Source organism: Suillus clintonianus (genome assembly GCF_016758775.1).
Source record: "Suillus clintonianus strain FC179 chromosome Unknown DEU56scaffold_1, whole genome shotgun sequence".
In the NCBI taxonomy this organism is placed as follows: Eukaryota; Fungi; Basidiomycota; class Agaricomycetes; order Boletales; family Suillaceae; genus Suillus; species Suillus clintonianus.
In genome coordinates, this window is record NW_024539225.1 from 536,826 (window position 1) to 556,543 (window position 19,718).

A 19,718-nucleotide genomic window follows, 5' to 3' on the forward strand; every position below is an offset into this window, starting at 1 on the left:
AGTTTTGATGGTGTTTCCAGTCTGAACGAAGATCGCAGGAGTTTTAAGCCCGATGTTCAAATCAGGTTTCAAATATTTCCAGCAGCTGACGACGCCAGTACATGGTGGGCACTGGGTTATGCTTTCTTGCACGTGCATAAATTTTGACCGTTTTAGGTGTGCTGAAACGGCTGTTTGATGCCATAGGATCAAGTTGGACCCGATTTTCTACAGCAGGTGACGTTCTTGATTACTGTTGTATAGGACAACCAGAGCTCATTCATTCCGCAGACCCTGTGAGTGCGGTAGGGGCGCTTTCGTATGGCGCTTTCTCGGTGCGCTTCATGCCTGGTGGCAATCTTCGGCTTGGTACTCTTCGAAAATGGTTGGGGACACGGAGGCACAATCACTCGACCTGGAGCCGAAAATTGGGCGGACACTGAGTGCCCCCTTGACCTAGAGCTCTCGGACATACTTTCCAGCCATCTCGAAGCACCTAGCATTAAGTGGCTGATCGAGACGTCCACGGATCCCGAAGTATCTTTCGCCGCTATTAGCCTTATTCCGCTTGTCGAATGGCCCCTGGATCTTGATGTCTCAGACATGCTCCATCAGCTCTATGCTATTTACACAAGCTTGGACGTTCTCACGCACGTCGTACCGTCATTTGATGAGAGGGTGTCGCCATGTATAATGGCTCTAAGTCATATATACTACGGACGTGTTCTTCAGGCACACCCCGACCGTGGTGAACTCCTTGTTCAGGGGAAAAGAGGCTTTGAGGTGTTGTCGGCATGCAGTACAAACCGGGGGTCGACGCCGATGTAATTGTCCCAACGATCACACTCTCGTCTGCAGGAGCTTCCGACGATGAGAGAATAGAGATGTTTTCTTCAGATGTGGAATATTGTCCCGACTCTGTGCTCGAGTGGCTTTCACATGTTCTTCCCTACAATTTTTTCACTGGACGAGTGAATGAACACGTAGAGCGACTCGCCTTAGCAGTTATATCGAAATTGGTATCCTCTCCCTCCTGTCCATCGCACCAAATCAAAGCCAATTGCACTCTTCTCGCCTGCGTCATGGTCGGCGGTCACTTTGACAAGAAGGATATAGCTCGGCTTGATAAAAGGTGCTGTTGACTCATTTGGTGGTTCTTCTGCTGTGTTTAACAACGAAATCATCTAGTTCTGCTCTGCCCAAACTCGCTGTGTCTCTTTTGGTGCATTTCCAAAAGGCTCTTTGGACATGCGGCGATCTCGACAGAGATAGCTCAGGGGTTGGACGTAGAGCATGGGGCCTGCTCGATGACATCTGTCGCATACTTGAACTTGGTCGACCTGATCACGTACCATTCCCACAGGCGTTTGGGCGGAATCTGGACATGTGCAGGAAGTTAACTTTCCGAGCAATGTTATCCGAACAAAATGATCCCTCGGATTCAACGGCGGCTGTGCGGCGGATACTGCCCTTCGCGCTCGCCACTGCCTATGCAGATTTTGGGCCCGACTGCTTGTGGAACAAGGTTCCGCAATCATGCAAAAACTATTGCTCGCCAGAAAACTTTGACTGGCTCGTGGACTACCTCGATTACATTTATTCCAAGGACCACGAGACCGCGGGCGACATCCTTTTGCTACTGGCCGCGTGTAGCTCGCAAGTGAGCTGTAGCCCCGCTAAGCGATATCTATTCATCGAGAGGCTCATCGATTGCATGGGCAGTGACATGCCTCCCCGTTTACGTAATACTGCCCTTCGCGCTGCTCACTCTGCCAGAGAATTCTTGGCCTCGATCGATGTCATTGATGATGCGAAGCTACGGGACATGGTTTTTACCAAGTTCTTCCCTGCTGTCGTGTCCACGGTTTGTCCGCGACCAGGTGTATCATCCGCAAATGATGATTACTATTATAATCCAGACCTCTTCTTCGATAATCGCCCCGAAACGTACTATCTCGAGTTGATCTTTGCCCTCGCGATAAATTCCAACTGGCGCCCCCACGTGTTCGGGGACCGCCATATAGAACGGTGCATTAGCATGATTGACTACATATCCAACTCATACCTGTCACCTTGGCTAGTTGGTATCCTCCGAATCGCACCGGAACAGTTGTCGGATCCGTTGCTCAAGTCTATCACAGAGCAGCAGTGGTATGACTTGACGATAAAGGCATGGCCTTTTGTTACTGGCGCACTCGGCGACTTGTACTATCTCGAGGTCCTTCTCATCCTCGTGGAAGAAACAAAGAAGTATGTGCACATTTCTTCGAAAAAACATGAACTCGAGCTGGTCATCAAGGGTGGGGATGATATTCTCGCAGCAATGGAGACGCAAGATTCAGAGCAGGGAGAGAGGGTCACTGTTGCTGTGAAGGAGTTAATGGCTGTAGTCAGAGACGTGCTTGACTCGGAAAGGTTCAGTCAATTAGTTATCGAATTATCAGTCCCCTAATTATCATGATTCTTTCATGTTGTGTTGTGCTATGGTCCTGGAATCAGAGTTGAAGGGATGGGGCGGTGTGGAAGTGTGGAAGGGGATAAGTAACTTAGCTTGGTAGATGATTTGTTGGCAAATGTTGATATCGGCGAGCGAGTCGACTTACACAGACTCGAGACCTTGAGCTCCTCCACACTGGTGGTCAGGCAAGAAATTCGAAAGCCACCAGCCTTGAACCACTACATTCCACTGGTAGAAACTTACTGATATCATGATCAAAACCGGAAGCCTCCCGAATACCAGAGTGTTCCAGCACGTGCGGCGAGGCGTGAAGTGATCCAAAGGGCGTGCAGGCCGGCGAGTCGACGACGCCATCGGAAGTTATATCCCTCAGATGATCAAGATGCAATCTTATAGGAGTGTCTGAGTGAGGGAGAGATAATCAAAACCTAGTAAGCGGCCCGAGGCTAGACGCTCAAGGCCCGGCGCCGGGTCCGAGTCCGATCTTCCACTTACTACTTAGTTCGGTAGAGGGACAACTTTTCATTACTAGAGTGACTCATGATCAATAACATCATGTTCTGACGAATGCTAGTACGGCTGAAGTTGGACTTACTTTCAGGAGGTTTCGGCAGTTCGGAGACTTCATCGTCTTGCTATCGCACACTTTTAGATCATACGGGTCTCCGAAGGCGACGGGCCATCCATACATAAATAGCGCCTCTACGTTGACCCATCCCATATCCATGATCATTGGCCTCGCATCTCTGCGAGCCCAGCGATTCCTTTTCGCGTCTTCCACGTTTAATTTAAGTCTTACGCGCACTATGGCGACAAAGGTGCATACTGTTGCACAGACAGGCTTCGGGACTGGGACGAATGAGCTTTATGATCGGTGAGTTGACTATCATTCGCGTGGTTCGCATGCCCTAACACTTGGGCTGCGCGTAGGGCTCGCCCGTCGTACCCAGCGGAGTGTCCTTTCATACATTCGCCAGGTGTCCAAGAGCACAGCACCTTTGAACATCGTCGAGTGAGTCACACACGCTAAGTTTACTTCCTCCTTTCAATTGGCTTTCAGAATTGGGGCAGGGACAGGTATTTTCACCCGTGCCTTGTTAGCTCACCCTGAGTGGGCTACGAGCATTGGCACGCTGAGGGCTGTCGAACCTAGCGACGGCATGTGTGATGTGTGGACGAAGACTGTCAATGATGATCGCAGTACCATTGTCAAAGGAACATTTGATAACACTGGTATCGAAGATGGGTGGGCAGACCTTATTATTATCGCACAGGTGAGTAGTACTATTAATAAACGGGCTATATCAGTTCACCTCTCGGACATATAGGCTTTCCATTGGTGCCCCGACTATGGGAAAGCATCGGCTGAATTCGCCCGTATCTTGAAGAAGGACGGTGCAGTTGTGTTTATATGGAACCTTGAAGACAGGTTCGCTTCTGTTTTTTTTTCTCGTTATCAATTCTCCTCACAGCGCTACAGAGATGGTGCAGGCTGGGTTGCGCAACTCCGTGACCGCATCGAGGTTCATGAGAAAGGGACACCCCAATTTCGCCTCGGTCTCTGGAGGAAGACGTTCTCTACACCTGAGTATATCTCCTCGTTCCACCCTCAGGATGAGGAAGAATGGGCATACCATCTTCTTGCTAGCGAGCAAATTGTTACGGATCGCGCTAAGAGTAAGAGTTACATTACCATGCTCCCTCCAGATGAAAAGGCCAAGGTAGTGGAGGACGTCAAAGGTATCCTTGAGCGGGGAGATGATAAAGTCTGGATTAACAAGGAGGAAGGCACGTATCAATATCCATATAAGACTTACATAGTGGTATCTAGAAAGAAGTAGACCCAGAGGAAACAGTTGAGTTATAACCACTATGTGTACAAAACACCCTTGCATTCTCACAATTTTCGTTCGCAACACGGGGGTGCAGTGGCGAAGTCACGGGTATTTGCTAGTGTACATTAAACATGTTGCTTCGATATTTGATTGAGCTGTCCTTCACAAGCATAACAGCTTCTTTCAAAGCATCATCGAGCATTGTCGACCATGCTCACTCCCAATTATTAGTGATCGTATCGCTAAGCTCATAAAACGCGCATAGCTGAACGTTACGCATTGAGCGTAGAGCTACGTCCGATGAGAATGGCCTTCTCAACTTGTCGTAGATGACGAGGGCCCTGGATACCAATTCTATGGTCGTGGGTTTGTGTCCAAGAACAGTCGCGAGGATGTAAGCATCCTAGAAAATCATATCAGCATGATGTAAGTTTGTCGGAATGCAGTCGTTGACGACTGACCTCGATACTCTGAACAGCGCCAGAACCTTGAAATGGCGCCATTGCATGGGCAGCATCTCCCATGATCGCGACGGCCTAAATCGTGCCTCTGTCTATACACTGTGGAAATTGTCAGTAAGAAACAGCAACTCGGATACGAACGACAGACCTCGAGAAGGTGTTTTGTGTCTTCTTCTAAGTCTTTGAAAGGCTCAACAAACTGCTCAGCAGCGAGTTCGCTAACCCACTCGTTGCCTATCTTCCTATTGAAAGACTGACGAGGGATTTCTGCATCTCCTTCATATGCCGTAACAACGAGATCACGTTGAAGTGTGAAACCTGCGAAATTGATGTGTTGCCCAAAGAAAACTGAAAGCGCCGTCAAGTTAACGGTACCATGTTGGAACTGGAATGAGGCTTACCTAGGTAAAATACCGTAAGACACGGTGGTCAGGACAACGTGCGCGCAGTTTCTCTGCGGAAATAAGTGTTCTGTACGCAGTGACGCCACTCCAGACTGGAGCCTCTTCATGCAAGAAAGCACCGACTGCTTTTTATCGGGATTCATGCATCATGCACTGAAAACATCAAACGCGTTGAAGCCAAAATTGGTAATATCCTGATTTGGAAAACCAATTGGAGATCGACTCTGACGAACTTTTGACAAGTTGTGGTCATGTGAAGCTTCAACTCATCGACTTGCGATATGTGTTCGTGGATCGGTTCTGCTCGCCGGTTCTTCTCAACATCCTCTTTCAAATTTCAGGGTCTTGATGCCTGGATAGCGTCCCCAAAATCACTTGTACTCACCGACACTTTTCATTCCAATCACCTTTCAGACCTTTACATTACTCTGCCCACTCGCGACGGCACCCGTGGCCCTTTTGCACCCCCTGCAGAAGGTACACCTCTCGCATATGGACACCATCTTGCCTTCTTCCACCCGCGCAATCCTGAGGCCTTACTTCGCACCGATGGGACCGACGCAGACTTCTGTCCTCCTGAACCATTCACACGCCGCATGTGGGCGGGCGGTACCATGACCTGGAACAAGGGTGCAGAGTTGAAGGTGGGAGAGAAAGCCACTGCAGTGTCTACTGTGTCCAAGGTCGAAAAGAAAGGATTTGAGGTTGGAAAACCGATGATATTCGTCAAACAGAGAATTGAGGTGACTGTGCAAGGACGAAACGAGCCCGGGATGGTGGAGGAACGATCACATGTCTACCAAGCATCTGTAGCTAGCACAGGGAGTCGTGTACCCCGTCAAGGCGAGTCCTCAACACAACCAGTGACGTACTTTGGTGCTGACGCGGACTCTAATCAGTGAATGATCTTCCCAAGTCTGAGTTTTCGTTCTCGTATACCCCGAGCCTGACGACGCTATTCCGTTTTTCTGCTCTCACATTCAATGGACACCATATACACTTGGATAAGGATTATGCGCAGAAAGTTGAGGGATACCCAGGTGAGATAAACTTTACTTCTCGGCTAACATCATTCAAACCCTGTCCGCAGAAAGACTCGTCCATGGGCCCCTGACGGCCCTTATGCTTCTAGAGAGTCTCATTTACTACCGCCCAGGGGCTCAGCTGCGCAACTTCACCTATCGCGCACACAATCCAATTTTTGTGAATTCTGCCGCAACGATACATGGTGCCATTGTGGCGAAGGACAAAGCGGAGTTGTGGTGCGAAAACGACGAAGGGGTTGTTGGCATGACTGGCGTTGTTCAGTTTGACGAATAGATCTGCGGCACCGTCGTATCAAACCTCTGAAAATATTTTTGAATGCGAGGTCTGACCTACACACAGCCTCGAGCAGGACGACACCTGAGATTAGGGGAAGGAGGACGTCTGATGTCACGCGCCGACACTCGCGCCGACATTAAGAGCTCCCACGCCTGGTTTCGGGCGGAGGGGCAGAGACTTAGAAAATGTGATGGAATTGTATATTTCAGGGAGGAGATTGAGGAAAAGCGACGCGATCAGTGCTGACATTTCTTTTGGATCCCCTTGACATTAACGCACTACCTCCGATACCAGCACGGCCACTTCCCATTCTACCACCTTCTACCACCCATGCCGTTGACGCCCTCGCGGAGACGGCTGCCTTTCCGGGGTACCTGGCCCTACAGTCCCACTACTACAAGGTCCCTCACAGGAATTCGCCAGCTTAGTCCGCGCCCTATTCCCCCTCAGAGCCCTCGCATCTGATTCGGTTATCCCGCACTACACGCATGCAAATGCTTCGGCTGTACCACAGACACAACGTTGTACCCAGCGCATGACAGCTCTGAGGCCCACCTCCTGAATCCTGACATCTAATACGTATCACGAGCGCCGGTACTACCACATGCGGACTAGTGCTATGTCAGGCTGTGAATTTCCACTGAGAACGCTCAAGAATGCCTCAGCATCAACACTGCTCTGCACGTGTTCATTGTAGTTGCAGCCGCCTAAGTGGCTTACTTTGTACCACCACTCATCTCTGTTAGCTCAACTCGAAATCTAGACTCGTAACATGCTCGACTTATGCTAGTCACGAGCTGTTCGGAGTTCCTAATACCATCAGTTTCGTATTGGATCTAACAGGTACCACTTCCCATGTCAAGAACATCAGGCACCGACGGCCAATGATTTTCTTCCAGCGAGCGCGACAAGTGCCCCCATGGGACAACTCTCCACAATTGAAAGGGGAACAATGCGACGACATCTCAGCGCTCAGCCGTCACTAGTGATGTACTCAGCCCTGAGCCAAACCAAAGCGAAGCCCTGGCCCTGGATGGGCCTGACTGTGTTTTCTGCCAAGGCATTCGAGCAAAGCCAGGTCGTATACATACTCCTGTCAGAGTGTGGCAGAGGTGTGATACTTCCTGACCCTTTGTTTCATCCTACTGACTTTGAGTTGCAGAGCTATTAAGTAGTACATCTTCGCCATGTCACCAAAGAAGGGTAGCGCCGATGGCGCCCACAGCGATGAGCAACCTCACCGAGAAAATGATACTGCAGGACCCACCAAGGAGTAAGCCGCGGCTTCTCGGCATCTATCACCCACATAACAGAACGACAGGGAGGATAAAAATTGTGGATCTTCGGCGGTGAAGCTGCCATCAGAGTGAGTTGTTTCTACCTTGATTCTTATGCATCACTCCTTAGCAGAACTGCAGCCCGAACGCTGGGCCTTCCCAGTCATCAAGACCTATTTCCGATGTCTCGCCTAACGAGGGATTAGCTCCGTAAGTTTCGCTCAATTACAACACCACACAAGCTAAATTATTTCAGCAAGGCAGAAGAGGTCGTAGTGCAGAAGGACCAGCCGAATCTAAGTGAATGGTGAGCGACAGAATAAGACAAGTCATCGCAGCTGACGATACGCCCACAGCGTGAACGTCATGAAGCAAGTATTGGACGTTCTCCAGGATTCAACAATTGCCTCAAAGGGTGGCAAGGATGGTCGCTCTCGATTCTGGACGGCATACAGAGGAGTCGCGGAGGAACACGATGGCGACTTCCTTGAGCAATACGCTAGCGACATGGACATTGTCTTGATCTTCGTAGGTTTCGCACTGGCATGGTCATCTTTGGTTCGGTCTGAAGTTGATGTTCGATCAGTCCGGTCTTTTCTCCGCTGTCAGCACATCTTTCATCATAGCAATGGAGTCCAGGCTCAGTCCTGACCCCAGCGACACCACCAACGCCCTGCTCGCGCAGCTCGTACAAATCGGAATGGGCACCCTCGCAGCGGGCTCTACGCCAGCAGCGCCGGCATCTACGTGGTCTCCATCCACGGCAGATGTAAAGATCCAAGTGATTGCATACGCGAGCTTGTGCATGAGTCTGCTCGCTGCTTTCGGGGCCGTGCTAGGCAAGCAGTGGCTCGGACACTACAAGTCGCACAGATATGGCCGCGGCTCGGCGGAGGAACGAGCAAAACACAGACAGAAGATGTTCGACGGCATCATGACATGGTATTTTGATGCTGTCGTACAATCCTTTCCGATCTTGCTTCAGATCTCCCTTCTTCTCTTTGGGATTGCCCTGAGCGCCAACATGTGGTACGAGCAGCACACGATCGCCTGGGTCATAGTTGCAGCGACGGTCTTCGGATTCTTGTTCTATTCATTGACCGTAATGGCATCACTGGTATCTCCCTCCTGTCCATTTCAGACGCCGGTTTCATCAGTGTTGCGCATGTTGCGGATCGACAGTAAGATCTTTTTGTGAGTTTTAATGGTGTTTCCAGTTTGAACGAAGATTGCAGGAGTTTTAAGCCCGATGTTCAAATCAGGTTTCAAATATTTCCAGCAGCTGACGACGCCAGTACATGGTGGGCTCTGGGTCATGCTTTCTTGCACGTGCACAAATTTTGACCGTTTTAGGTGTGCTGAAACGGCTGTTTGATGCCATCGGATCAAGTTGGACCCGATTTTCTGCAGCAGGTGACGTTCTTGATTACTGTTGCATAGGACAACCAGTGCTCATTTCACTCCACAGACTCTGTAAGCGCTTTCATATGGCGCTTTCTCGGTGCGCTTCATGCCTTGTTGCAATCTTCGGCTTGGTACTCTTCTAGGAAGGACGTGCGAGATTCGGAGGCACAATCACTTGACCTAGACTTGAAAAAGTCCTGGGCGGATACTGAGTACCCCCTTAAACTGGACCTCTCGGACATACGTTCCAGCCACCTCGAGGCACCTAGCATCAAGTGGCTGATCGAGACATCCAGAGATCCCGCAGTATCTCTAGCCGCTGTTAACCTTGTTCCGCAGGTCGAATGGCCCCTGGATCTGGACGTTTCATACATGCTACATCAACTCTATGCTATTTACACAAGCTGTTTGGACGTCCAGATGCAAATCGTACCGTCGTTGGAGGAGAGAGGATCGGCGTGTACAATGGCTTTGAGTCATATATACTACGGACGTGTTCTTCAGGTATATCCTGACCATGGTGATTTGCTTGGCCAGTGGAGTCAAGATGGCCAGTTGAGAAGAGACTCCGATGTGTTTACTGCCATGCGGCACCGGCGGGGGTTCCAAGATTATGTGCTTACCCCAACTATCAAACTTTCTTTTGCAGAAGATCACGATCGGAGCACATCGTGGTCTACTCCAGATTTGGGGAATTGTCCCGACTCTGTGTCCAAGTGGCTTTCACATGTTCTTCCCTACCACTTTGTTACTGGGCGAGTGGATAAAGACATAGAAAAACTCTCCTTAGCTGTGATATCAAAATTGATATCTCCATCTTCTCCGTCGCGTCAAATCATAGCCAATTGCACTCTTCTTGCTTGCGTCATGGTGGGGGTTCAGTTTGACAAAAAGGACATAATTCGACTTGATAAAAGGTGCTGTTGACTCATTTGTTGGTTCTTCTGCTATATTTAACAAAGAGATTATCTAGTTCTGCTCTGCCTAAACTCGCTGTCTCTCTTTTGGTGCAGTTCCAAAAGGCTCTCTTGGTATGCGACGGAGGCGATCTCGACAGAGACAGCACAGGAGTTGGGCGCAGAGCATGGTACCTCCTCAAGGTCATCTGTCGCATACTCGAGCTTGCTCGACCTGAAAACATACTTCCATTCCGACCGGTATTTGGACGGAATTTGGACCTGTGTAGGAAGATTTCTCCACGAGCGAGGTCATTCGAGCAAAATGATCCCTCGGATTCAGCAGCAGCTTTTCGGCGGTTACTGCACTTCACGCTCGCCACTGCCTACCAAGTGTATGAGCCTACCCCCTGGTTTCCGGTTCAGCGGGTAGGAAACTCCTGCTCGCCAGAAGACTTTGATTGGCTCGTGGACTATCTCGATTACATTTATTCTGAGGACCACGACACTGCGGGTGACATCCTTTTGCTACTGAGTGGTATCAAAGTGAGCTGTAGCCCCGCTAAACTATATCTATTCATCGAGAGACTCGCCACATGCATGGGCAGTAACATGCCTTTCCGTTTACGTCATGCTGCCCTTCGCGCAGCTCACACTGCCCGAGACGTCTTGGCCTCAATCGATGCCATTGATGATGCGAGGCTAACGAAGATGGTTTTGACCAAATTCTCCCCTGCTGTCATGACCACGATTTGTCCGCGACCAGGTGCAATACCTGTCAACGATGGTCCACGCCGCCTCTACCAGACCCGCGACTTGTTCTACCTCGAGTTGGTCTTTGCCCTCGCGGGAAGTTCCAGCTGGCGTCCCCACTTGTTAGGGGACCGCCACATCGAACAGTGCATTAGCATGACTGCAAAGTCATTCTCCTCGCATGCATTTTACCTAGTTGGTATCCTCCTCCGACTCGCACCGGAACCGTTATCGGTTTCATTGCTTGAGCCTATCGCAGAGCAGCAGTGGTGGGACATGATAATAAGGGCATGGCTCTACATCCATCTCATATTCGATGATGTACACTGTTTTGAATTCTTTCCTATCCTCGTGGAAGGTACAAAGAAGTGTATGCAGATTGCTTCGAAACCTGAACTCGAGCAGCTCATCGGAAATGTGGATTGTGTTATCGAAACACTGGAGAAGCGAGGTTCAGAGCAGGGGCAGGGAGAGGGGGTCGCCGTTGCTGCGAAAGAGTTGAAGACTGTAGTCAGCGACATTCTTGAGAGGTTAAGCCATGATCAATAGTTATCGGATTATTAGCCCCCTAATTATCAAAAGAGTCTGCCAGTGGGATGGCGGAGGAACGACATGCATGTCTACCAAAGTCTACCAAGCATCTAGTCCAAGGAGTCATGTACCATGTCAAGGCAAGTGCTCGAGACAATCATAGACGCACTTCGGTGCTGATGCGGACGCCACAACTATGCACCTTTACCTATCGCGCGCACAATCCAATTTTTGACAATTGTGCCGCGACGATTCTGGTGCTATTGAAATGAAAAACAGGCCGGAAATATGGTGCGAAACTTTCGAAGGGGTTGTTGGCATGAGTTGTTCAGTCCGGCGAATAGATCTGCCATATCATCGTGATATCAAACCAATGTTCACAGTCGTCCCTGGACTATCGTCAACGTCAAACTCGTACAGCGCCACGCCCGGGGCCAGTAGCCGTTTGTGCATGCAATGATGTTGGAACAAAAGCCCAGACGATGTCAGACGAGTATTGTTTGTTTGTACTGCCTCGATGGTGCATATTCTGCGCTACGGACGCGACGACATACCCTATTGAAGGACATCCTATGCCTCCCTTAGCGCGTACCTGATGCAAGCCTTAATATGAGAAAGGATATATGCGAGAGAGCGGGGCGTACATTTTCACAGGATACAACCCTTTGGGGAGCCCATGTTGGATTTTCTCTCGGATGATCTTGAGACCTGCACTTTGAAAAATATTTTTGAATGCCAGGTCTGACCTACAAATCAAAGTAAAGACTTTTGTAAAACATAATCGCTTCTTACGAACCGAGTGAAGGTCGAGTCTTGCTCGTCAAAAACGGTCACAGGCTCGTTTCCTTGCTCACGGCATAAATTCTCCTTCACCACGATGAGACTCCTCGCATCACGTAGAGCCTTCTTGCTCATCTGCAGGAACTGCACAAGATCATCATCTTTCAAGTGACCTAGGCACCACTGACACCAAATCACATCAAATTTCGATTCCTTATCGTCATCACCGTCGGGTGGCAGATAACCGACTCGATCCAGAGGTGTCCCTGGTGCAGCTGGGTCAAAAGATTGCAAGGCACCTTTAAAGAACGTAACGCTCTTCGATTTGTCAGCGATACCCTTCCACAACACCCTATACCCGCTATCGTTCAATTCCACACCGGATTCGCTGGCTTTTCCGCGTGATCGAGCTTCGTTGATGAAAGGCTCTACAGGCTCGAGCAGGACAACATCTGAGACAAGGGGAAGGAGGACGTCTGATGTGACACGCCCGACACCCGCGCCGACATCAAGAGCTCTCACACGCCTAGTTTCGGACGTAGGGGCGGAGAGATTCCGAAATGGTGATGGGACTGTGGATAGTTCAGGAAGGAGATCGAGGAGGAAGCGACGCGATCCAAGAGCGTCAACGCGAGGAAGCGACTGCCACCAATGCTTCAGTATATAGGTTCATCGGCAATGAATGAGATCAGAGTCACCCCTGTTCCAAATCCACCTGGATGTGAATGTTAGCCGATATTCGATGGCAAAGTGGTTAGCAATGAAGCAGACCAAGCACGCCGTCGTAGTTTGCGGGCTGAGTGGCCCAGTACAGAATACCTGCTTCAAGGTCTGGAACAGGTTCGGTCGAGGACATTGTATTTGTCGATTGTCACTGTGATGATGATGCGCATCCAAGATACTTACAGTGGATACCTTGTCAGTTTTGGGTCACGTGATCCTAATTCAAATGCAATATCTATTATCCCTCGCCGCCGCCGTCCTCAGTGCTCATATATCCGAGGCTTCATTGGTTGGAATCAGAAGACGGACGTGAAGAACAAAGAAGTTCGGTTATTGTATCCAAACGACAAGATCATAATATGGCATTCGTTTGCGTACGTACCATCTGAACCTACGCATATATATCATCAAAGTCTTCGTCATTCGTCCCGAGAGACGTGTTGGCCGTCTCTGCCGAAGGCGTGCTCAACACGGATGACACAGGAAGTTGCTTTGATGCTGTATACTCTTCTCTCTCCAGTTCCCTTACCATATCCCACATCTCTTCATCCTGGTCGTCGGCTAAGAGGCTTGGTTTATTGCTCTTCGGAGGTAGCGGAGCGGGGTTGGAGATTGGGTCATCGAATATCTCGAGGTCATTCCACATCACCTCTTCGTCAATGTCCATCCCATCTGCAACTTCGGGTGGCAAAATTTTATATTTGGCTTTTGGTGCGGGAGGTGCGGGGGAAACCGAATGCTGTGCTCTGAACGCAGCAAGGCGTATCTCCTCTTCTCGAACGACAGCATCGATATCGAAATCGTCATCTTCAGCCTCTGACGACGAGGGCGGAAGAGACGGGGCACGCGAAGAGGACGAATCGTCATTCTTGGTACTCTCAATATTTGGATCGGTGAGATCAATAACGTCGTCGTCGTCGTTCTCTCCTGGTTTGACAAGGCCTTTCGCCTCATCGCGCCATACGCTTAACCGGACCTTCATTGATGGTGTGATTGTGATATGCGAACGCGATCGATATTCGGTCGTACCTGCATTCGTTTTGAGTGACATAACTTCTCAACACGCTCAACGGTGTCCTTGAACGGAGTCTTGGGGTACAATCTATGAGACCAAAACTGGTATACTTGGAGAATCCGATGGAGGTCTGAAAGCTAAATAGACGTCCAGAAATCTGCATCAGCACCCAAGTCCCCTGTCAGTGTGACTCACCTCATGACCTTTCCCTTTGACCTTAAAATCCTTGATATTCTGAATGAGTTGTGGAAACCCCGTTGCTCCTATCAAACTTGTTTCATCAAGTAATGCAACCTTCTTTCTCTCTTTTCCTTCTCCTTTCCCTTTCCCCTTGCTATCCTTGTCCACCTCGTCGTCTTCACCATGACCTACATCTCTCGGCGGAGAACTACTAGGCAAAATTTGATGGGGTGTCAACGCGTGCTTTGCCGCGGCCTGTTTGCGAAGCGCCTCAAGGTCAAGGGCAGGAGCAAGGGGCTTATATCTCAAGTCATCCTCTTCCTCTGGTCCATCATTATCGATGTCGGCGAAGAGCGCGTCTACGTCTGGTCTCGGTGCGGAGCTAGTAGGTCTCTTGGGCGCCGGTTGCTCGTCCTCGTTATCTGAGTCAGAAAGAAATAAAGTCTCTCTGTGGCGCTTCTGTGAGCTGGTTGTATCAAAATGCGGCGTAGTAGCGCGAATGGGGGAAATTGGCGCGTCCCAGATGTCGTTGAGAGACATGAATGTTCTGGTGCAAAGACGCGTTATTTTGATTTGTTTGTCCGACGTGCGTTCGCCGTAAGTAATGATGTAAGTAGGGCTGAACCTGAGTCAACTCATTCCAACGTTTGTTGTTCATTTGCAGGCTGTGCAGTCCTAGAAGGCCAACAAATTTCTCTTCATTCACCGCGTACTCCACGCCTTCTTCCACAACTACATGCCCCATTCGTCGACACCTGGCGCAAGCTCAACTAGATGGTTATCAAGGGCAAGTTCGCTCAGTATTCGTCATCCCCTGAGGGCGGGATTTTCACTATTTGCAGTGGAAGACCCGATTCACGATTGAATGACCCAGGTGCTATAAGAATAGGATAAATAGCATACAACGGTGTGAACTAGATACCCGTCACTATACATCTGGTGGTGCCCAGAGTACACAACGCCCACTCGCGTTTCCTGTTGCACATCTTTCGACAACACTTGGGTGGGAACATGTTACAGCTTGTGTAGCAGTGATCCTGAGATGAGAAAATTAGATACCGTCATCCGAAACCATCAGATCACTTACCAACTGTCCGAGAGTCTTGCAATCAAGTCACCCTAGAAGTAAAGAGGTCAGAGCCAGTCAAACGGGTCCAGTTAATGTATGGATGAGTACCTTGCATGAGTATATGTCCAGAGAATGATTCAAATTCCCGATCTAAGGTGACATCAGTCAGACGAAAGGTTGTGTCCGGGTATAACAAATAACTGACTGTGAAGTGGGGGAATACGTCTGGGTTGGGATTCCAGATCGCACGAAGAATAGTCACCCATTTGCCCTGGAAAAGTGTCAGTAAAGGAGAAAAGAGTAAGATAACGAACCTGGCACTTACTGTCTGACAGTTGTGTCTTATGCGGCTGAACGGTGTGAAGGAGGGGAAATTGGTTGATGAACTGTACTTAGTTGCATCCAAATCCCATACTGCAAAGCTGTCAGTATTTTCTTGGTGTGCGCAAATATCACCCACATCTTATGGTGTCGTCATAGCTCGTGCTGACGATACCTCTCCCTCTCGGGTCCCAGTATGCTGAGCTCACCGACTTTCCATGAGCGAATTCACCGCGGACAGTACCCTCGCCTTTCTTTGACTCGACCAGATTTTCGACGGCCTCTTGGCTGAATTGATATGGCCCAGTTGCTGAGGTGATTTTCTGTAGTTTCCTGCTGTCCCACACCCTTGAAATCATTGCTGAGAAAAGAAGACAAGGACATAAGCGATAGTCATATCTTACTTCAATAAACGGCTGTTCGACGCCGTGAGCAAGAAATGCGGACTTGTCGGGTTGATGCTAACGGTGCCAATCTTCGCGCCCGACAGGCCATACCAACAGGCCTTGTCCTTGGGTTCTCGAAGATCAAGATGAGTGAGGCCACCGGAAGCGTCGGATATCCACATTTCGTTACCACCAACCGGAAGGTCTATACTTGTGATGAGGTGTTCATCTGAAGAGAATATCTCTTGCGAAATCCCCGAGACGAAAGACAAGCGGCGTATTGTACCATCGTATGAGGTCGTAAATAGCTAAGAAGCGCTGTCAGTGCAGTCTTTCCAGGATTAAGCTATGTCCTTACACTATGTGCGTCAACTGGGTCGAATTTTATAGATGATATTGACGATTTGGAAGACGCAGGCCAGTGACACTGGAGGCGCCAATATTTCCCGCCTTCATTGTGGTCTGCAGAGATGTCGCCGTCTTCATCTTCAACCTCATCTGCGGGAGCTCTGGCATCCCAAATTCCAATTTGACCATGTTTGTCTAAATTCACATTAGCGACCTACCAATAATTTGAGCACGGTACCTTACCACCAAAGAATACTAAATCCTTGGTAGCCTCGGGGTGGTAGGCAGCGCTGTAGACTCTGTCTTCAGTCACCTTGGCGCGAGACACTATCCTCAGCTTCTGAAGCCTCTTTCTCAATTCTTTGACTTCAGCTTCATTCTTCCGGTCTTCATGAAATACAAATGCATCCGCAGCTGCGGTACGCTTTGGGAGCGGGAGGTTCGTGACAGCTTGAAGGGACGATCGGAGCGAGCTGACTTCTGAGTCCTCTAGTTTATCCCCTAATGTAGTGAGATCCAGTTCCTGATGTCTGGGGCGTTTTGCGAGACGAGCTTTCTCCTCAGCCTCGATGCGCTCTTGCTCCTCAATACGACGCCTCGTCTTTTGTTCTGCCTACAACGCGATCAATCATAAATGCCGAAGGACTACGGTCGCGCGGGCGCTCACCTCCCGTTGTTTCTTCTGGGCAGCAGTTTCGTTCGGATCTACGACCTCCTTCTTGAGACGTGCACTCTGCCTACGAGGCGCTTCTACAACTTCACGCTCTCGTTTCACCTTCTTCGCAGGTTGAATGGGCTTCGCCCTTGTTCTGGGGGCAGGCTTGGGTTTGGGTGGAATGCCGAGTTGAGTAACAGCGTCCTTGAGATCAAGCTCCTGCAGGAGTGCACGGTTGCGCGCGATGTTGGCTTCACGCTCAAGTTCGCTGGAGTAGAATGCTTAGCACTATGCGCGAAATATGAAGTGAACTTACTATGCTGATAACTCGGGCATCGTGTATGTAGGTAATTGAAAACAAGATCAATCCAACGTGAAACCAATCAAAACGCGTCGCGTGACGTCACAGTCACGCGCTTTTTGTCACGGCCCCTGTCTTTCTAGCGGTAATTGAGCACTAGAAGTCAGAATTCAATTGACATTTACGAGCCGGGCCTAGTAGTAACTAAAACATTCGAACATCTTCCTTCACTGTTACATTTTCGATATCGACTACGGTACAGAAACAGCGGATACAACGACATGACCATGAAGAAAAATCGCTAAAAGAAACACGTAGGCAAGCCAGTACTTATCAAAATGACGTAACACCAGAGAAATATAAAGGGGAGCAGATATCGAATAGATATAATAGCTGCGGACGTGACAAGAAAGCATGTGCAGGACAGCGATGATATAGCCCGACAATGTTCTAAGATATCAAAATGCAAAGACGAATCAATAAGGTGGGGCGTCGCAAAACAGAAAAAGAAGAATGCCAGCCGGTGACGAGCAACAAGGCATAGCGGTGAAAGAAGGGACACGTCTGGAGGCAGGAAGACCAGCTACCACCTCGGCTCAAATGTATCTTCCCTCCTAGGTAACTTCAAACACGGAAGTTTCGAGAAGCCTGAACTGAGTCGTGTCCTTCGAATTCTCGCTCCACCCCACAATCTCCCTCCAGTTGACCGAATTCGCCTCCTTCTCGCCTGCGCCTGCAAACAGTCCCACATCATCGTCCGTTAACCCGCGGAAGATAAGAAACAGGCGCGTGAAGACGCAGGGATCAGAAGTAACTGAAATGTCAATTGCTGCAGCTATCTTCGAGGGCGAGAGGAAACGGTAGGCAATGTTTTTGTGAGCTGCAAATGCAGAGATGTTGTTGCTGTGCGCGTCAATGTCAGTGTCAGCCATATCAGACAAGTGACATGAGAACACGCACTTGATGAAGTTAGTTCGCCCATGTTTAGACATGCCCAGCTGATCTAGGACGCTCATAAGGTGGGGCACGAAATCTCGGAACGTCATAGCATATCCGTTTCGGGGTGCAATAAATCATTAGGGTCGACCATCGATGGGTCGGGTCTACGTGCCATGAAGTTCAATAATGCGGAGATGAAAAGCATGGCACCTACACTGCTTCGTAATATAACGACGTCGTAACCATTTCACTCTCAAAATGCTCGAGCGCACCGCCAGGGTGAACGCGGAGAAAATACTTGACTTTGGTTTCGTTAACTGGTTGCGCAGGGGGCCACGTAAGTTCAAGCCTCCATAACGGGTTGATCGAGAGAATGACATCGCAATACTCCAGAGTAGGTGAAAGGATGCTCAGGTGGCATTTGACAGAAGAAGGCTTGGCGGCGGTCGTGAGCTTACTCATGACCCGTGAATCGAAGAGAAGGTCGGGTGGGACATCAGGGTTGACTATACGGGTGCCTGTGAAGTCGACAGTGTGGGTGTCGCCGTCATGCACTATGTTCAGCTTGCCCCAGTACTGGCCATCGACGACGGTGCCGTCTTCCATGCGGGCCATGTCGACGTCATCAGCAGAAGCAACTGTTGTTTCTAGTACCACGTGTTGACCGGGCACGAGCTCCAGGTTAAACGTGGCAGGCATCTCCGTGACCGGCGGCGGACTGAAGACATTTCAAGCAGTGTATGACTAACTCAAAAGCGTACTTACGGTGGTGGCCTATGACACAGTTAGCTTAGACTACTTTGTGGTGACGGCATCAAACTTACGGTGGTTCATCGGGTGGCGGAGGGGCATCGCTCACAATCTCCACCCGCAGCCCCTGCACGCCCATGACCGCAATTTGGTATGAGTCCTCACCAGTCAACTAGTCATATCTGCCATGAGCCATCCATATCAGAAATAGATCTCGATCACTCACATAGATATAGGGCCCGGAAACCAGCCGCTGGCAATGACGTCAGAATATATCATCCAACCCGATGGCGCCAACTTACAGAGGCATGTAGGGATGCGTATTCGACAGGGACACGGAGGCCGAACATGGCGTCTGGGGGAGGTTTTGTCCAATCTCTGGCTACAGCTTCGAGTTCCTGTGCAGGAACAAATCAGCCGAACTCAGGCAATTAGCGCCGCCACTTACGGGGAAACTATTGGGCAGCTGTGGCGGGGGACGAAAGATGTTACAAAAGAATATAAGAATGAATGAGGAATGACCGTACCACTCTGACTGTCTCCATGTCTTCGTAGGCAAGTGTGAGGAGTCGCTGTCGTGCAAGGGCCATTTGGGCCTGCCTTTCGCGGAACTCGCTCTCCTTGTCGCCTTTTTTCTTGAACTTTCCCCAGAAAGATTGAGAGGGGAGACTGGCGCTGGTTGATCTGCGTGAAGAAAACATTTGAAGGGTGATATGTGGGAGATCGATGACCTTTTCTTACGCTGGAGAGAGAAGCATAGCTGAAATAACGGAGGGCTTGGGATTAGAGTATGAGGAAAAGAGTCATGCCAAACTGAAAAAGGATTTTTGATTATTAGCAGGTCAAGAACACGCGATAGAAACACGAGGCAAGGAGTCAATTGCTGTAAAAGATAGACCATCAGTAAATTGTCATCAAGCGCTCGAATCA

The 19,718-nt window shown here is 49.6% G+C and overlaps 10 protein-coding genes across 10 annotated transcripts; 5 read left to right on the plus strand and 5 right to left on the minus strand.

The window, feature by feature from the left end:
- Positions 1–1,520: 1,520 nt before the first annotated feature.
- On the plus strand, positions 1,521–2,878 carry DEU56DRAFT_763294 (uncharacterized protein; the record flags this gene model as incomplete). Its single annotated transcript, XM_041350797.1, has 1 exon — positions 1,521–2,878. A coding segment is annotated over exon 1 (715 nt), but the record flags the coding sequence as incomplete, so codon positions are not given.
- A 365-nt stretch (positions 2,879–3,243) lies between these two features.
- Positions 3,244–4,278, plus strand: DEU56DRAFT_867238 (S-adenosyl-L-methionine-dependent methyltransferase; the record flags this gene model as incomplete). Its single annotated transcript, XM_041355417.1, has 6 exons — positions 3,244–3,311; positions 3,368–3,393; positions 3,431–3,449; positions 3,498–3,711; positions 3,766–3,866; positions 3,918–4,278. The coding sequence occupies 6 exons, from the start codon at positions 3,244–3,246 to the stop codon at positions 4,276–4,278; spliced, it is 789 nt and encodes a 262-aa protein (XP_041215610.1).
- Positions 4,279–4,397: 119 nt separating this feature from the next.
- DEU56DRAFT_6870 (uncharacterized protein) lies at positions 4,398–4,938 on the minus strand. Its single transcript, XM_041347048.1, has 3 exons — positions 4,882–4,938; positions 4,734–4,832; positions 4,398–4,675 (listed from the first exon to the last, which is right to left on the minus strand). Exons 2-3 carry the CDS (start codon positions 4,794–4,796, stop codon positions 4,487–4,489), a joined length of 252 nt encoding a protein of 83 aa, XP_041215611.1. The 5' UTR covers positions 4,797–4,832; positions 4,882–4,938; the 3' UTR covers positions 4,398–4,486.
- A 480-nt stretch (positions 4,939–5,418) lies between these two features.
- DEU56DRAFT_722641 (uncharacterized protein) lies at positions 5,419–6,457 on the plus strand (the record flags this gene model as incomplete). The annotated part of the gene is made up of 3 exons (XM_041347740.1): positions 5,419–5,974; positions 6,037–6,177; positions 6,228–6,457. 3 exons carry the CDS (start codon positions 5,419–5,421, stop codon positions 6,455–6,457), a joined length of 927 nt encoding a protein of 308 aa, XP_041215612.1.
- A 692-nt stretch (positions 6,458–7,149) lies between these two features.
- DEU56DRAFT_6913 (uncharacterized protein) lies at positions 7,150–8,742 on the plus strand (the record flags this gene model as incomplete). The annotated part of the gene is made up of 8 exons (XM_041347135.1): positions 7,150–7,303; positions 7,360–7,572; positions 7,623–7,733; positions 7,782–7,826; positions 7,879–7,947; positions 7,994–8,044; positions 8,094–8,265; positions 8,324–8,742. Coding segments are annotated over exons 3-8 (842 nt in total), but the record flags the coding sequence as incomplete, so codon positions are not given.
- A 21-nt stretch (positions 8,743–8,763) lies between these two features.
- Positions 8,764–11,448, plus strand: DEU56DRAFT_6930 (uncharacterized protein). Its single transcript, XM_041347170.1, has 4 exons — positions 8,764–8,918; positions 8,973–9,150; positions 9,206–10,058; positions 10,115–11,448. Exons 2-4 carry the CDS (start codon positions 9,036–9,038, stop codon positions 11,337–11,339), a joined length of 2,193 nt encoding a protein of 730 aa, XP_041215614.1. The 5' UTR covers positions 8,764–8,918; positions 8,973–9,035; the 3' UTR covers positions 11,340–11,448.
- Positions 11,449–12,045: 597 nt separating this feature from the next.
- On the minus strand, positions 12,046–12,988 carry DEU56DRAFT_763306 (alpha-N-methyltransferase NTM1). The gene is made up of 3 exons (XM_041350798.1): positions 12,873–12,988; positions 12,800–12,816; positions 12,046–12,743 (listed from the first exon to the last, which is right to left on the minus strand). Exons 1-3 carry the CDS (start codon positions 12,955–12,957, stop codon positions 12,075–12,077), a joined length of 771 nt encoding a protein of 256 aa, XP_041215615.1. The 5' UTR covers positions 12,958–12,988; the 3' UTR covers positions 12,046–12,074.
- Positions 12,989–13,066: 78 nt separating this feature from the next.
- Positions 13,067–14,650, minus strand: DEU56DRAFT_763308 (replication fork protection component Swi3-domain-containing protein). The gene is made up of 3 exons (XM_041350799.1): positions 14,035–14,650; positions 13,854–13,976; positions 13,067–13,800 (listed from the first exon to the last, which is right to left on the minus strand). The coding sequence occupies exons 1-3, from the start codon at positions 14,557–14,559 to the stop codon at positions 13,216–13,218; spliced, it is 1,233 nt and encodes a 410-aa protein (XP_041215616.1). The 5' UTR covers positions 14,560–14,650; the 3' UTR covers positions 13,067–13,215.
- A 14-nt stretch (positions 14,651–14,664) lies between these two features.
- On the minus strand, positions 14,665–17,142 carry DEU56DRAFT_763312 (WD40-repeat-containing domain protein). The gene is made up of 11 exons (XM_041350800.1): positions 17,115–17,142; positions 16,811–17,066; positions 16,387–16,756; positions 16,154–16,338; positions 15,814–16,103; positions 15,549–15,757; positions 15,414–15,502; positions 15,294–15,359; positions 15,197–15,238; positions 15,107–15,138; positions 14,665–15,056 (listed from the first exon to the last, which is right to left on the minus strand). The coding sequence occupies exons 1-11, from the start codon at positions 17,132–17,134 to the stop codon at positions 14,948–14,950; spliced, it is 1,668 nt and encodes a 555-aa protein (XP_041215617.1). The 5' UTR covers positions 17,135–17,142; the 3' UTR covers positions 14,665–14,947.
- Positions 17,143–17,304: 162 nt separating this feature from the next.
- DEU56DRAFT_921120 (uncharacterized protein) lies at positions 17,305–19,378 on the minus strand (the record flags this gene model as incomplete). Its single annotated transcript, XM_041358504.1, has 6 exons — positions 17,305–18,002; positions 18,060–18,110; positions 18,253–18,756; positions 18,863–18,960; positions 19,091–19,186; positions 19,316–19,378. The coding sequence occupies 6 exons, from the start codon at positions 19,376–19,378 to the stop codon at positions 17,714–17,716; spliced, it is 1,101 nt and encodes a 366-aa protein (XP_041215618.1). The 3' UTR covers positions 17,305–17,713.
- Between the last annotated feature and the right edge of the window lie 340 nt (positions 19,379–19,718).